Raw genomic sequence first — 17,285 nt, 5'->3', positions numbered from 1 at the left:
AAGACTTATCGACTTCGTAGCCTCCAAGAACATGGCCATACATAGCACCACCTTCCTGGAGATCCCCTGAGCAAACGGAAACATAAATTGATCACGTTTTGATTAATGGTCGGCACTTCTCAGATATCATCAACGTCAGAACTTATCGTGGAACTAACCGCTTGCTTACTATGGGCTCAACATATCCATAAGACCAAACAATCTTCGACCCCGTACAAAGTGTACCATGTGCAAACCCCTAATTCGACCGGTTGTTCTCTATAGACACGAATCAAGGAAGATGCTCGAAGAGGACTCACAAGCACTTGGTGTTGTCGAACGCCGAGTGCTCAGAGTCAGGGCCCGAAATCTTCGAAGGTGAAAAATGAGGACTGACTCTACTCTCAGCAGCTTCGCTTCGGCAGTCGCCGCCAACAAAAAGTGACTTGACTAAAAAATGAATTGACTAGCGTTGGCGAGGCTGAACCAGTGCGCAGAGCTGCCATATTTTCAGAATAATCTGTTTTTATACAAAATTTTCAGACTTTTTGAAACCAAGAATCTGTAGATACAGATTACAGATTTTTTTTGGTTTTCATACAGATTTACAGATTTTTCAAAAACTAGACTCAAACGCATAATCCAAAATTAGCTATGACTTGATCTCAATAATATTTTTTTCTACATTAATAAACAATTTGAAACTGCTTTCGAGCTTGATAATCTGTTAGAGTTAACTTATTCACACCACCGTAGTTGTCGGAATTGTACATACGTCATCGCAAATTATAGATTGATTTTTATTATAGAATGTTCAGCCTTCAAACTTTGTTCGTCTCTAGCTTAGTTTAACCCTTTGCGGTCGTATTTAATTTCGACATATTTGTCGTACTGGTTGCAATTATTTTTACTTGAAAAAGCAGTGATATATAACTATGTTATATTATGAAAGATGAACAAGATTCCTTTATTTTTTTGAAAACTTCTGATAAGTATTTACTGAACAATGTTTTTAAATTTATGTTTAAAAAATATTTGCTATAATTGCTCGTGTGAAAAAGATCCGCATGTATCACAAAAAAATATTTTGGCGCCTTTTATCTTTCTGTTTGAACATACAAAACAATGCTCTTTATATCTACACAGTACCACAATACATGGAGTTTTCCATTAATTCTTTCCTCGAGCAAGAGCTTTTGTTTATACTGGGTACCATTATTTATTATTCATAGTAGCACCGTTTTGGTTCGTGAATAAATTCACAAGGCATTGAAATTCGTTTAGAGAAAGTGTGAACTGACATTTAATATTAGTATACTTCTTTGCTGTGGTATCTGAGAGCAGACAAACGACCACCAACGGGTTAATACAGATTTCGATACAGATTTTCTGAGAAAAAACTCAGATGAAAAGATTTTTTGAGACCGAGAACACAGATTTTATTATGGCAGCCCTGCCAGTGCGATGGGGTTGCATTGCCGAACATCAGCCCTGCAAAGTCATATCGAATCCTCGAACAAGAGGATCTCAGTGAGCGAGGTGGTTGGACCAGATGGTCATGATTTGAGAAGAATCGATGCAACCCGGAGTTGGAGAACTGCAGTTATGGACCGGGTTTATTGGCGAAATAACGTTGTGAATAATGTGGGTCCCTGAGCATTCGCGGGATAATCAGAGACCGCCCGAAGCCGAACGGTGACTGCCTGCTGATTATTTTTTTTCCAAAATATATATTTTTATCAAGGCTCATATGGCGTTAGCCTCACGGGGCCGGGAGTTCAATACTTTGACAATTTTTCTTATTATCTATGTTAGTAATATGTAACCGTTTACTCGCGGTTGGCTCGAGGTTAGTATTACAAGTGTTTTCGTGATTCGGATGTTGCTGTCTCCAATGCTCTGTACGTGTGCCCGACACGGGATACTTCCTATTGGGATGCAGCTGACCCTTAATCAGGAACGCCCCCCTAGTCTGTACCTCATATCTAGCGTGGTGCGTCTTTCTCGACTCGAGGAATCCAGGATAGAATGGTCACTAACCGGCGCAATCATCAGTTCATGTAGAGTTGTCATGAGCGGTACAACCTTTGGCTCTTGTTGAATGATCAGTGGACTGCACAACCTTTGGCCCGTGTATCTGTAAAGAGTGTGTGTATGTATTGCCGCGACTAAGTAAAAGTTTATCGATCGGATAGGAGGGATATAACACGGGGACACAACGAAGGAAACATCATTAAACGTTGACATCGGCGTTCCTGAGGAACAGGTATAGATGAAGCAGAAGATCAGGATCACGGCTACCTAAGATATCCCGGACGGGGATCTCCGATTGTCTGCCTTGTGCTCTCAGTGCTCTAGAGAGCTAAGAGCGAGCAGTATGGAACCGGATACACGACCAGACAACATGCTCGATGTCGTGGTAGCCATCGCCACAATCACAAAGATTGTTTGCTGCGAGCCCAATGCGATAGAGATGCGCGTTTAGGTTGTAGTGATTGGACATAAGCCGAGATATCACGCGAATGAAATCACGACCTACATTCAATCCCTTGAACCATGCACTCGTGGAGACCTTAGGGATAATCGTGTGTAACCAACGACCGAACTCATCTCCACTCCACATGCGCTGCCAACTTACGAGCGTGTACTGACGAGGAATGTGGAAAAATTCATTATAAGCAATTTGCCTTTCAAAAAGTGTGCCTTCTAGAGCGCCCACCTTAGCTAGCGAGTCCGCCTTCTCATTCCCCGGAATCGAGCAATGAGAGGGAACCCATGCTAAGGTAATCTTGAATAATTTTTCGACCAAAACACTCAATAGTTGTCTTATTCTAGTTAGGAAATAAGATGAGCGTTTATCAACCTTCATTGAGCGGATTGCCTCTATTGAGCTGAGACTGTCTGAAAAAATAAAATAGTGGTCGATGGGCAATGTTTCAATGATCCCCAGTGCGTATTATATCGCACCCAGTTCAGCGACATACACGGAACAAGGATCTTTGAGTTTGAAAGAGGCACTGGAATTTTCATTGAAGATGCCGAAGCCAGTGGACCCGTTTATGAATGAACCGTCAGTAAAGAACATTTTATCAGATCTAACTTTCCCATATTGTTCCGAAAATATCGGCGGAATAGAATCGGAGCGTAGGTGATCTGGGATTCCATGGATTTTTTGTCGCATGGACAGATCAAAAGTGACAGAGGAATTGCAGAAGTATGGGAAGCAAACTTGGTTGGAGATGCCTGGTGAAGGGTGCACGTCGTGGGTAAGGTACTCATGGTATAAAGACATAAAACTTGACTGAGGAGTCAGTTGGAGTAGATTTTCGAAGTTATCAATCACCAATGGATTCATGATCTTGCAACGGATGAGAAATCTGTAGGATAATTCTGTGAACCGAAGAGTAAGCGGGGGTACTCCTGCCAAAACTTCGAGACTCATCGTATGTGTCGAATGCAAACACCCCATGGCTATACGCAGGCAAAGATATTGTATCCTCTCCAGCTTGAGAATATGAATCCTGGCAGCTGATCGGAAGCAAAAACTGCCATATTTTAACACTGACAATATCGTTGTTTTGTACAACTGAATGAGGTCTCCTGGATGGGCACCCCACCATGTTCCGGTTATTTTTTGAAGAAAATTGATTCTTTGCTGGCATTTCTGTTTCAAATACGCAATGTGTATTCCCCAGGTACATTTAGAGTCAAAATATACTCCAAGGTATTTGAAAAACATCGAGTGCTTGATCGTTTTTCCGGATAGGTGAAGCTGGAATTGGGCGGGTTCGTGCTTCCTAGAAAAAACGACCATTTCAGTTTTCTCCGTAGAGAATTCGATACCCAGCTTGAGGGCCCACGTGAACAGATTGTTCAGGGTATCTTGCAACGACTTTTGCAGAACGACGGGATTAGTACCCGTGATGGAAATAACTCCATCGTCTGCAAGTTGTCTCAGCGTGCAGTCTCTAGTTAGACAATCATCTATATCATTGACGTAAAAACTGTACAAGAGGGGGCTTAGGCAGGAGCCTTGTGGTAGGCCCATAAAACTGTATCGAGAAGATTTCAAGCTGCCATAATTGAAAAACATGTGCTTTTCTGACAGTAAATTGTACAGGAAATTATTCAGAATTGGTGAAAGTCCACGATTATGAAGTTTCTCTGAGAGAATTTCCATGGAAACTGAATCAAATGCCCCTTTGATATCGAGAAAAACGGAAGCCATTTGTTCTTTGCGAGCAAATGCGATTTGGATTTCAGAAGATAGCAGCGCGAGACAATCGTTCGTCCCTTTACCTCGGCGGAAGCCAAACTGCGTATTTGACAGCAAATTGTTCGCTTCAACCCACTTGTCCAAACGAAGTAGAATCATTTTCTCTAACAATTTACGAATACAGGATAACATTGCAATCGGCCTATACGAGGTGTGATCGCAAGCCGGCTTGTTGGGTTTCCGTATGGCTATCACTCTCACTTGCCTCCAGTCATGTGGGACAATATTCAGCTCCAGAAACTTGTTGAACAAGTTCAGCAAACGCTGTTTCGCCAAGTCGGGAAGATTCTTCAACAAGTTGAATTTAATCTTGTCCGACCCAGGAGCTGAATTGTTACATGAGAGGAGGGCAATTGAGAATTCTACCATCGAAAAATTCTCATAGTCGCATTGGAGCGGAATGTCGCGTACGACGCTTTGTGCAGGAACGGAATCGGGACAAACCTTTCTTGCAAATTTGAAAATCCAACGGTCTGAGTACCAGAGTTCCAGCCACGCATTCTCCTAGCCGTATTCCAAAGAGTGCTCATAGCGGTCTCCCTTGACAAACCATTGACGAACTTTCGCCAATATCCACGCTTTTTTGCTTTAATCAGACCTTTTAGTTTGGCTTCTAGAGCTTGGTACTTTCGAAACCATTCCACTAGTCCAGTTTTCCGGAATTTTTTGAAAGCGGATGATTTTTCAAGGTAGACCTTTGAACACTCCTTGTCCCACCAAAGTGATGGAGGACGACGTCGGAAAGTAGTGGCAGGTACACGTTTCCTTTGAGCTTGAAGTGCGCTTTCGTAAATCAAACTCGATATAAAATTATACTCTTCGAGTGGAGGAAGTTCATGCATTAAAACAAGTGCTTCAGATATTATTTCTGCAAATTTTCTCCAGTCAATATTTTTCGTGAGGTCATACGCAATATCGACTGACTCACGAGAACCTGATTCATTGGCGATCGATAAAATTATTGGCAGGTGGTCACTACCGTGGGGATCTTGGGTTACCTTCCACGTGCAATCCAAGGATAACGAAGAAGAGCAAAGTGATATGTCTAGCATGCTTGCCCGTGCAGGAGGGTTGGCTATTCTAGTTGCTTCCCCAGTATTTAAAACTGTCATGTTGAAGTTGTCGCACAGATCATAAATCAACGTGGCACGGTTGTCATCGTAGAGTGACCCCCATGCTGTTCCATGGGAGTTGAAGTCACCTAAGATTAACCGCGGCTCCGGCAATGCCTCGATAATATCAAAGAACTGATGGCGGCCTACCGTAGTCCTGGGAGGAATATATATCGAAGCAATGCAGAGTTCTTTGCCATTGATTTGTATCTGGCAAGCGACAACTTCAATGCCTGTCATCGATGGGAGAGTGACTCTATAGAAGGAGTGACATTTTTTGATCCCCAATAGTACGCCACCAAACGAGTCATTTTGATCGAGGCGAATAATGTTGAAATCGTGGAAATTCAGCTCGTCGGCTGAAGAAAGCCATGTTTCACAGAGGGAAAATACATCACAGTTAGAACTATGAATTAAAAATTTAAATTGATCTAGTTTAGGGATGATGCTTCTGCAATTCCACTGTATTACAGTGGTCAAATCCTTGACCTCTTGCACTGAATCAGGCATCGAGGGAAATGAACGCTGCTAAAAAACCACATTTTTCTTTCAAAAATGTTCTCACAATCGGGAGCAAACATAATACTATGCTTTTAAGAGGGTCATTTATATTTAAAGCGTTTAAAATATTGTCCACCAGGTCAGAAGGCGCAAGCAAGCCAGATTGTGGCTGTTGCCTCGACCGCGAAAAAGGAACAGACGTGTTGGGCTCTGCTCCGGGAAGTGCTGAGGACCCCTGGTGCGTAGAAGAACCGCTTAAACCAGGAGGTACTTGCTTCGGTCTATTCTCAGCACGTTCGATACGAGGTTTCATTCCAACTTGGGAAGTTTCGGTCTTCTTTCTGGGGAGTGATGGAAAAGAAGCAATTTTTCTTTTCCTAATGGTACCCTGCGATGTACCGGAACTTCCTGCATTGGGAGCGTCTGCAACAGGCTCGTCGTTCTGCAGAATTATCAATCTGCTGATAAGATGACGGAAAATGTGCCGAGTGCACAACCCACTCGATCACTAACCTGACGATGCCCGTGTTGCCAGAACTGGTCACGCCACCCATCTTCTCTCTTCTTTGAAAAAAATGAATTAAATAGAAAAAAAGACGAAAAGAACAAATGCAGAAGCGACAACTCTTGAGACGATCCACGAATTGAATGATTCAATTTCCCACTTCTCCATAAGATGCAATGTTTAGAGAATGGATGGTGGGTTTCACCGTTTCAACGTTTCCCAGTGTATTCCAGTTTACAGTATGCGGCATACTAATTGGACCCTCATACATAAGTTACTGCCAACTGAGATGTGTGCTAAGGGCTTGCGTGCCATAACTCAGGAGTGAACAAAACGTAAACAGAACTCGTCAATGTTTGCAATCGTTGATTCAAGTCATGGCAAAGTGGCAGCGTATGCGTGATTTATACCAAACACAAATGCCGCAATGTAAAATTGAGTGTCACAGGGGGCTGTAGTAACAGTTTTGAACCTGGAAAAGAGAGGACAACTATCTCCAAGGACCTCCTCGGGCCGTCTGTGATCAGTCCGCACGAAAAAAAGCTGTTTCCGTGGCCATGAGGAAAATTTCGTCCAATCCCGTGCGTTCCATGCGAAAAACGGCTAAGAAGGTTGGAATGAGTGACCATACAGTGAGGAGAATCTTGAAGGAATACTGTGGTACTAAGTCAAGAACACTAAGACCATCTAAGCAACCATCACACTAAACAACTTAGGTTGGAAACCAACTTAACGAATGTCGCAAAAAAGTTGAGAGCACGTGTAATCAAATGGGAGCATGCACACTAGGCAACTTGATATCATTTTCGCTGTACAATTCCCCATGTTGCCGCAGCCCGGAAGACACTCGCTTAAGATGTTCGTCACCCCGTCATCTACAGAAGTTATTCGCAAACTGGACTATCTTCAGCTGGACCAACTATCTCCAAAAACATCTATAAAAAAGCAGTTATTTATCAATAATAGATGTCAACTTCAATTTGAAGTATTGCTTTTGCTGTTTTGAAGCCTGGTTAACGAGTAAAATTCAATGATTGTTTTGATTTTCCGGCCCAATTAACGAACAATCACCGTACGGGTGACACTTTCCTCGTAGCTTTGATGAAATCTTGAATGATATTTGAGTGATGCATCTAATTACATCAGGTCTTGCTAATTTGTTTGATAAAACGAAGTGCACACAATTTTGTGTCGCTTACAACATTCATGGGTAATGAAATTGAAAGAAAGAATGCATAATACATGATTTACCTTTGCAACCGCTCGCAAAACATGCCTCTTTTATTTGTTAAATTACTCACTTGTTTCATTATTTCCACTGTTTATATCTCAGGTGGAAAACTGCTGGATAAATTTGCCGATGGTATATATCATAACACATATCGTAAGAACAATTCTGCGTAGTATGCATTTGAAAACTCATAATAAACGTTATATTTTTCGTAGAGCGACTCCCCTATATAGAAATCGAATACGTAGTCCTACGTCAAAAACAGAGACATGGGATCAGACTATTGATCATTCTTTCGAATAAATTTTCTAACTTCTCCGCGAATGCAACTCATAAGCCGCCGTACACCACTTCCGATTACGATAGTGGTAGTGCTAGTTGAAACGAAGCGACTGTGAGGAGAGTCAGTATTCATTTTTCATCTTCGAATATTTTGGACCCTGATAATAGCCAGCTATAAATTGGATCATTATGGACAGGATAAATGTTCCGGTATTCTGTATTTAGAACGCTTATATCTGATACGCACTATCCAACGACTGTTTACCATCCTTCTGTCATCATCATTCGGTAAACACTGGTGGAGTGAACAAACAATACCCAACAACCAAACAAAACGGCCCTTTTTTAAAGGCTACCAAATCGTTATCAAAGACTTTAACGATGTAATTCTTCAAACATATCCAAAATCAACAGATAGTCTAACGGAATCCTACGTCAACTATGCGGTCGTGTCTCGGACATGACATGAATCATGACACGGACTTGCCTTGATCAGAAGCTTTCTAGAATGTACGTCCAGAGATTTGTATGCAGTCGGCCTTAACGAACGGGCCCGAATTTTGACCATTTTGTTCGCTGCAGAGTACAATGATCAGCACCCATTGTTTGCCAAAACGCAATCTGAGATGTTGGGATTATTTTTGATTTACTGGATAATCTTCAATCGCAGTTTGTAGCGGTCCGGTGTAGACCGGTAATGAAAACACCGCTAGCTTAAAAACGCAAACCGAATCACGTGGTCTTGAAAGAATTCAAATTCGGTTCCCTTTGAGCGAGTGGCTTATGCGCCACCTCATGAGAGGACCACTCACCAGTGCTCGATTTGCCCAGCTTGTGAGACTCATCTTTCAGAAGGTCCTATTGCTTTTTGAGAGATATCGGAACTCAATCTAGTAATCTTGATGTTTGCCCGCGTCAGACTTACGAATTTCAAACCTAAACGTCCACAGTTCCGAACTCCACCCTAAACTACGGAGGCTAGGGCTTAGTGCTTCACTATAAAAGCTTTCTCCAAACACTTCCCAATCTATACGCTCGATGTCGCCACCGTCCCTGAAGGGGGAACGTAACACTACACAATTTGAAAATTAACTAAACGAAACACGAACGCGAAAATTCCTGAAGCATCACCACCCACAATGTCCTTCGGGAGATCTACACTAGCTCCATAATTAACATAAACGCATTTATTACAATTCTATAACATTTTTTCTAACCTAGGTTTTCATTCTTTTGTTCCTTTATCTGTACTCCCTCATTTACTCAATGCTTTTGGACGTCACATGTGCACACGGACATAAAACACAGAGAATTTACTCACGGCACTCGACACTTAGCTTATAGTAGACGATTGTGTCTCTCTGCGAGTTTCGAATTCGTTTTTGCCTCGCTGTTCGCCGGAGATGACAAACGGTCGCTGCTGTGGCTATTGGTTCAGCTTGGCTAATTTTTTATTTATCCCATTTATTTATTTAAGGCTCATTAGCATTTTAGCTGTAACAGAGCCGAATTTTAATCGTGTACATGTCACATGGTTATCATATCTATAATTCGCCATTCGCCATTCGCCAGTATTCCTTCTATACCATTACATATGGTACATTCACACAGTAGCCATTTAGGCGTAAGGGTATTCTTTCTGTTCTTCCATTATCCAGTTGGACCACCGGACAGCGGAGACAGTTGTTTTGATCATTGTTGAGTTATTTATAGAACAGTAGCCCGATGTGTCTGGCAGAGCAGAGCAGTTGTATGGATGAATCGATCTTATTTCGACCGTGGATCGATCTCCATCGCTGATGATTGTTGCGTGGACGTAGCTATTCTGTAACAACACAAAGATGGTCAATGAGGGCCCTGAGTTTTGAACTCACGATCGATCGCTTACTAAGCGAACGCGCAACCAATGTGGCTACGGAGACCCCCTTTCTTGGCTAATTGTTTCTGCTAATTGTCATAGCGAGCCAACTAGCTCGGCGGTATTGTCGTCCGCGTGTTTTGCCTCGATGACTGTCTATCCTAGACAAAGAGCCGTCGAACGGCTATTCGACGAGATATAATTAATCAGAGTTCACTATGAGCACCATTCAAAATTTACCTCTGTTTTATTTGCTTAAAAGCGTACTGGTCAGCTAGTTTTCAAACTATTATACCTAGCTACACGGGAACTGAAACATTGAGGGACAATGAGTATTCAGAAAACTATCACGTTTTACCACAAGTCTTACACGTTCGTGACCAAGTCCACACTTCCAGAACGTTTCACGCATCGAGACAAAATGGACGAGAAACGTCTGGAGATTCTGCTAAGTAGCTAGCAATCGCGACAACTCGCGATCTTTCGGTTGCTGTCTAGACCGAAATTCAAAAACGTTGACACTTAAAACATCTATCCTGCTTTCGCGAGTACTTCCCAAATTTGACCTTCTCATTTTCCTCCTTCCCTCAAAGGCACGAATAGGACGCGACCTTCGGCTGAGTCACCTTCGCAAGACAAACTTCGCTGTGATCAATCATCTCTCAGAAGAAGAAAATGATCGAAAATAGTAATGAAGTGCATGGAAAAATCCACGGTGCTCTAGTTATCGGATTGCCTACTTTCTGGCGAACAAATTATTTGAATATGCGAAGCGTATTTGAATTTAATTGGCGGAAGTGAACCTTGAATTATGGCAAGTGTGAACGTATGGACCGACGAAGAAGAACTAACATAATAAATAACGAAGAATTAACAACGGAGAAATAAAGATTTCTATAAATAAATAAATAACGAAAATAATTGAATAATTTATAAATATAATAAATATAATAAATATAACCTTCAATAAGTACAAATGGGAAATTACACATGAAAAGCTAAATACATATCATATACAGCTATACACCCGTAACAAAGTCACGATGAACGAATCCACCTCAAACCTTGATTGGTACGAGAAATTTTCAATCAATAGCCATACGGTTCTTTGGGTAAGACTTTACGTTCGGATGCTGATGGATTTTGCAAATGAGCGTGCAATTTCCACTTCTGTCAATTGGGGCGCTGCAATCACCAAAAGAGAGTATAAATTATATTACGTGAACCAACTCATTATAAGAATGACTAATATTTTATTTTAGTGGAAAGTATTATTGTTAAAATTTGTATTAATATTTATTAATTACACTCAATATTTCCTGAATTTCAGATCCATTTATTGATGAGGGAATGATATCGATTTTTGAATTGATAAGTATTTTGAAAGAATAAAATGAAGATAAAATTTATGTTTAAAGAAATTTGGCTATGAGGGTCGATGGTATCACTTCATTCTGGAAAAGAGGTCTCTTGCCCAAAATAGTTTCGGTATCGTGAAAAGTTGATGCTGAATCAGTAATCTTCAATTCGAATCAAATATCATTCGTAAATTGGCAGCATCTAATAAAGAGCAATTGGTATGATCACATGTGTGCATGATCGAATCGTTTAATTCTCATCTAAATACTTACTTCAATTGCATATAATTGAAGCCAAATTATCATATAGGTGAGGCATGTGCTATTTTGCGCTCCTTTCATCTGATAATCCACCAGAGTCAATGACCGGTACAACACCACACGTGTGAAGCAGTTAATCAGCCCATCAATCAAATCGGTTCGGTATGAAAAGTTTGTTGGTGTATAATGTGCCACCGCAGAATATACCGTTGCCGCGGGGCATTGTTGGTGTTTTGCATGCAATTGGCCTCTCTCGTCACTTTCTTGGCAATGGAGCATGGATACACCAGCAGAGATCCAGAGAAAGTCCGGCGAGCCAGTGTTTGTCTATGACCAGTTCTTCCAGAATAAAGCTAACAAACAAAGCTCGAAATGAAACTGGTTGAAAGGAGGTCAACAAAAGTATTTTTCCCAAAAATTATAAAAGTGGTCACAGCATCCAGAAAGACTTTCAGTTCTATTTTAATCGTCTGTCCCATTTGATAAATTTTGGTGAGGGAACCGTTTTCGGCAACTAACAATCGTCATTCCGTCGATACGTGCCGCCTAGAGAAAGAAAGCCCAATAGCTCATAGCGACTAGAGAGAAGGGGGAGCTTCAGCAGTAAAAACGGAACGCGATGGGGCAGGAAAGGATTTTGCCCGTAACGGTGCTGCTGCTGCTGGTTGTATGTATTTGTGGCAGTGTGCGCGCAGACAGGTTCGAAGACAACATTTTCTTCAACTATTACAACTCCACGCGCGATGTGGTGCATGTTTATAACTTGGCTGCAAACGAGTCGTACCCTTATGACGAAACATGTAACCCAACGGGGAAGTTCGCCATCGTAGTCTTCGGTTGGAAGATCGGTTGCGATAAGTACTTTGTGCAAGATTTGATAGGAAGTAAGTGCAAATTGTGGTGTTTTTTGGTGTGCTTTCGGTGACAAAGACGTTTCTAATTGGTTTGTTTCGTTGGCTTAGATCTCACAGAGTACAGGGGAGGATGTGTGATATGTATGAACTACGACAAGTTCGCCCAAGTGCAAACCTACATGCGCTTGAGGCGGAACTTTAAGGACATACAACGTGTCCTGAAGCGGAAGCTTGATTTTCTCGAGCAGCAGGGTTTCGATCCGGACAATGGCTATCTGTTCGGATTCAGCTTCGGGGCCAATATGGTGCTAGGGGCTGCCAAAGACTTTGGTGCTAAGAAAATCAAAGAAATCGACGGTAAGGTTAATGAGTGGTCGGAATATAACATCCAAAAAATAATATTTTCTCTTCTTCGCACTATCAGTATGTGAGATTATCGGAATGGCCTTCGACACGTCCTACAGAGTTTCGCCGAATCATAGACTGGCGGCTAAGAATGTACAGTGTATCCATACCAGCAAACAGTATGGCACGAAATTCTCGAGCAGCTGTCACCAGGACTGGCTTCTAGGAGATTGTGGCGAAACTCAGGAGGCTGCACCTCTGTCCTCTTTCGGCTCGCATGGTGTTTGTCCACTGTTTTACAATAGCGCCTTTGAGCATGACTTCCTTGCAGTGCAGAGGGCAAGCAACTGTACCGCGGAACAGGAAGCGGAGGATTGGCCGGAGGGATTCAAGATGGGTTACATGGAAACACGAAAGAAAGAAGTCAGAGGCCAACTGTTTGCTCCCACATACGCGTCGTTCCCATTCAACACCAACGTGGAAACATCTTCCGATAGCCAGATGTCCGATTTCTCCGAATACGATGATTTTGATGATGACACTGCTAACGTATAAATGGATTACCGATTTTGGACACTTTGGGTGTGCATGCGTTGCGATAGTTGCTACTGCACCTACGAAGATTATTTTCTCCGTGAGCGTAAATGCTTGGAAACGCGATGTGTGTATGCCTTTAGGCTTAGATGGTGAAGGAACAGGTGTTGGATTCAAAAAAATGCTCTACAATTAGCATACTAGTAGCTTTTTTACGCAGTGAACCGTGATACATTATTGCATAACCAATACGCGTCATTTGGATATGGGACATTTATTTAACTATAACTATCTATGAATATTTAGCAAATAATTCACCAAACACGATTTAGATTTAGGTGGGCTATAGGCTACAATTTGATTGTTTTTTTTTCGCGTTGATTCTTGATCAAAGAGCAAATAGAAAGCTCAGAATATATTTCTTAGATTAGGACATTATGACTATTCAACTGAATTCAATGATGATTATTACAATACTATCATTATATTAATGTGCAATTAGCACTAAATTATAACACCAAATAGATGCATTATCTGCACACTAGTGTGCGTATTATATCGATTTGATTTACAAAAATGTGCTATTTTAGCAAACATTATATGATTACATTATATGAAAGCGGAAGGAAAATTAAATATTTATAATGCTAGGGTTAAAGGAAAAACAAGAATTTTGGTAGGTTAGTTTGATGGAAAAGGTATTGTTAACTAGCATCACTTATTGGTATTGAAATACTCTGCATATTTGCACATTGGAATATTACGTAACATGAAATCAAACTGCACCCTCCAGGAACACTACAATAAAAGCATTTGAACTTCGATTGTAATAGTACTTGTTTTATTGGCAAGCTGAAGCATTCCAATACTCTAAAATTTAAAAAATCGTGGTGACAAATTCCAAACCCTTCGTTGTAAGAAGGTTATAGAACAGGTTCTGGCTCCTGCAAATAACCAACGGTAATAAAAAAACGAATTGAAATATAGGCTTGCATATGGAAAAACGCGATGGCGGGATTAAACCCTGAGAAATTATACCTCTTGTAATTCGATTCGATTTCTTCCTTAACGAATCACAATACAGTTCATTGGAGATACAAGATACGGAACCGACTAGTCGGAAAAGATATCAGATCAGCGTGTCCATGTTCTGCAACGGTACAAAGGTGAGAACGTGAAACCAAACCAAACAGAAGATGAAAAAGATCATAGCTCTCTCCAGGACGCTTTCCCCAGGAAACAGATTGCGAGATAATACAGAGCCTTTGGCGTTCTTTGTAGCACCTGTATTAATACCTGTGACAATCTGAACAATTATAGCCGACATCAATAAGCCATCCTTTTGATAGCTCAAGATCGTCACGACATTAAAACATGGCACCGATTTGACGCAGGTTTGATTCAGACATATGGACCGAAGCAACGGCAGGGTTTGGATGTGACAAAACTAAAGGGCGATGATTTCTAACCCATAAATTCTGTATTGAATCGTGTATGTTGTTTGTTTGTTTGTCTATTTTAGACCTTAAACATGAAAGTGCATTGCACTCTACGATATATACGATATTAGATGTACCGCTTTGCATCAAATTCCGAGCACTTATTTAAAAAAAAATAATGCTGTTATACGGAAGGGTATATCCTAAAGAATATCGGGGTTTTCATTATCCAATTATTTATAACATTGATATTCAGTAAATTTAGCTTTTAAAATGAAGTTTTCGGTATAAATTGATTTACAAATCCATATCGATGACAGAAAACTAACAATAGTTTAAATTATATTTACTGAAACTCCGAATACCATTTTTGTCACTGATTCAAATTCCGAACAGCACAAATGCAGTTTAATTTTTGGGAATCGGAAATGGATTAGGAAAAGTTCTATAATCAATGGCTTCGCAGTTCCATGGGGCTATATTTTCCATCAACTCTAAAGCCTCGTTGTGCAGTGAATCGAAATATCGTTTTGAAATCATGGAACCTTAATTTCAAAACGCCACTTAACGAGTGTAGTATCCCAGGCAACTTTCATTGGTTTGAAAAATTAAAAATCTAATGGCCGAGTGAAACGAGTGAAGTTTAGCCAAAATAATGTCACGATCTTTACAGAATTGAACCTAGTCGCATGAGAGCGATGTCCATCGACAAAAACAACGACCGGAAGCTCAACATTTCTCTTGGTCAACCAAAGATAGAATACGTTATTAATTTACTTGTAGAATGCTCTAGAGTTCATCCAGTCACTATCAGTTCCTCCCAAGGCCTTTTGGATGAAAGATTTGTAGTTCGCTACGAGATGTCGTTTTAAGAAACGCAGAACTCGTGATGGTATTTCGGATTGAAAAACTTCTGCTTTACTCAAATTTTTAGCGTACCACGACCACGTTGATTTGAAGTTTATTTCTTCACAGATTGGTGGACCTGCGGCGGTCATGTCTTATAGCCAGCTCACGATCTCTTGCTCTTCAGTGGATGACTTGAAATTTCATTACAGTCTCGATTGGTGCATGATGCGTAGACTGGTTAACCTCTGTTTCTTTCTCATTTTATGCCCTTATAAACGGACATGCACAATCGTTTGCTTGTGAATGCACCCAAGGGATAGAGTGTGATTTCGCACACATTTGGGCAGTTACCTAGGTGTTCTCGTGATGATTTTTTATATCACGGAAAAGATATTTCGGATGTACGGAGGATTGAATAAACACGTCTTGATGATTTGTGTGTCGGATACCTCTTAAAAAAACCTGCTCCCAGTTTATTTATTCTACAATTTCTTATGCATTTAAAACGTTATGCTTTTTGAACACTGTTAGTTTCTGTCATTAGACAGCCGATACTGTACACTACAACAATATCGTACACAGGCGAAAACATATCATTTTGTATGCCGCAAGGGAAAACAAAACATCCATTCATCCATTTTTGAGAATTGATTCATATGCGAATGATTACTAAGCCAACGATAGTCCTACGTTAACCTTGCGGTTATATCATAAATATAGTTTTTTTTTAGTTTCGGGTGGGAAAAGCAGCAGATTTGAAGAACGACGTCCTCCTTAGTTTTCATGAAGTCCCGTTCACAGGCTATCGACCGCTTCAACCACGTCAGGGTCAAATGGAGGAGTTTAGGTTTTGTTGAGAAAGCAAAACAAAAAAGCCGTATTCTCAGGGTACGTAGACAACTCTTTGGGCTCATTAGGTTAACACGATTTTGCTGAGAATATACAGTGTGTGACATGTGTGATTAAAAAGAATTCCCATTTTGACATCCAAAAACAAACTATATTTTATTTATTTTTTTACGTTGTAACTGTCAGGTACAGTGACTTGAAGACTTTGAGATTTCTTATTCGATCTATCTAACATAATAACAAATACATTTCTTGTTCCGGTAAATGCGATTTTTCATTCGAAAAAGGAAACAATTAATTAATAACATAATATTATTGGAGGGGTGACAGCCTAGAAATCTAGATATTGTTTATGTATGTTACTCTTCATATAATGGTCTACTACATAGGAAAAGTGTTGTTATTAAAAGTAAAAATAATCAGATGAACTGAACGAACTAGTTTTTTTTTCCTTAAATCAATGGTAGCGTTCAAAATCATAAGGGCCCAACTGACATTTTAGCAGAAACTGAAATTTCAGCATTATTGAGGTTCTGTAAACTTAATTCAATTCAATTTTACTTCTCGTTACGTCGACCAAAAACGTAAATGAACGAAGTCAGAGTCACAGAATCTTTTGTTCCTTTGACGGAGAAACATTTGACAGTGCATGGGAAAATCCAAATATAATAGACATTAGAATACTATTTCTGATATAAGAAAAAATCAACATTTCAGTTCGTGACATGTTCTGTTTTTTTATAATGCGATTTTTTTTTTAAATGTGTGATTAGTTTCTGTATATCCTCTTTCAACGTTATTCGTTGACACATTCAATGTTATACCACTCAAGCTGACTAGTATGCCTGGTATGTAATTATCTAAATGTCACATCAAATGTAACTTACTGTATGTATATAAACAATATTTATTTCCAGCTGTTTTTGTCAGTTGTCAGTGCAAGTCGGTGCAATTTTAAGAGTGTATAAAAAGTTCACTGTTTACATAAAAACAATCTCGAATCGGTCCCCATTTTTTGCTTGAAGTTACTTACCCTAAAAAATCCTTTTATA

The 17,285-nt window shown here is 40.3% G+C and overlaps 1 protein-coding gene across 1 annotated transcript; it reads left to right on the top strand.

Moving 5' to 3' along the window:
* Positions 1-11,812: 11,812 nt before the first annotated feature.
* Positions 11,813-13,926, top strand: LOC129767458 (uncharacterized). The gene is made up of 3 exons (XM_055768385.1): positions 11,813-12,247; positions 12,326-12,574; positions 12,642-13,926. Exons 1-3 carry the CDS (start codon positions 11,983-11,985, stop codon positions 13,115-13,117), a joined length of 990 nt encoding a protein of 329 aa, XP_055624360.1. The 5' UTR covers positions 11,813-11,982; the 3' UTR covers positions 13,118-13,926.
* Positions 13,927-17,285: the final 3,359 nt, after the last annotated feature.

The sequence above is a fragment of the Toxorhynchites rutilus genome, chromosome 2 (assembly GCF_029784135.1).
Source record: "Toxorhynchites rutilus septentrionalis strain SRP chromosome 2, ASM2978413v1, whole genome shotgun sequence".
Classification (NCBI taxonomy): Eukaryota; Metazoa; Arthropoda; class Insecta; order Diptera; family Culicidae; genus Toxorhynchites; species Toxorhynchites rutilus.
This window is presented reverse-complemented; position numbering and strand designations above follow the sequence as displayed.

Excerpts from the sequence above, each read along its gene's own strand:
- LOC129767458 (XM_055768385.1), top strand. The coding sequence starts at position 11,983 with ATGGGGCAGGAAAGGATTTTGCCCGTAACGGTGCTGCTGCTGCTGGTT. Across the intron at positions 12,248-12,325 it reads TGTGCAAGATTTGATAGGAA|ATCTCACAGAGTACAGGGGA; the intron begins GTAAGTGCAAAT and ends TCGTTGGCTTAG. Across the intron at positions 12,575-12,641 it reads GAAAATCAAAGAAATCGACG|TATGTGAGATTATCGGAATG; the intron begins GTAAGGTTAATG and ends TCGCACTATCAG.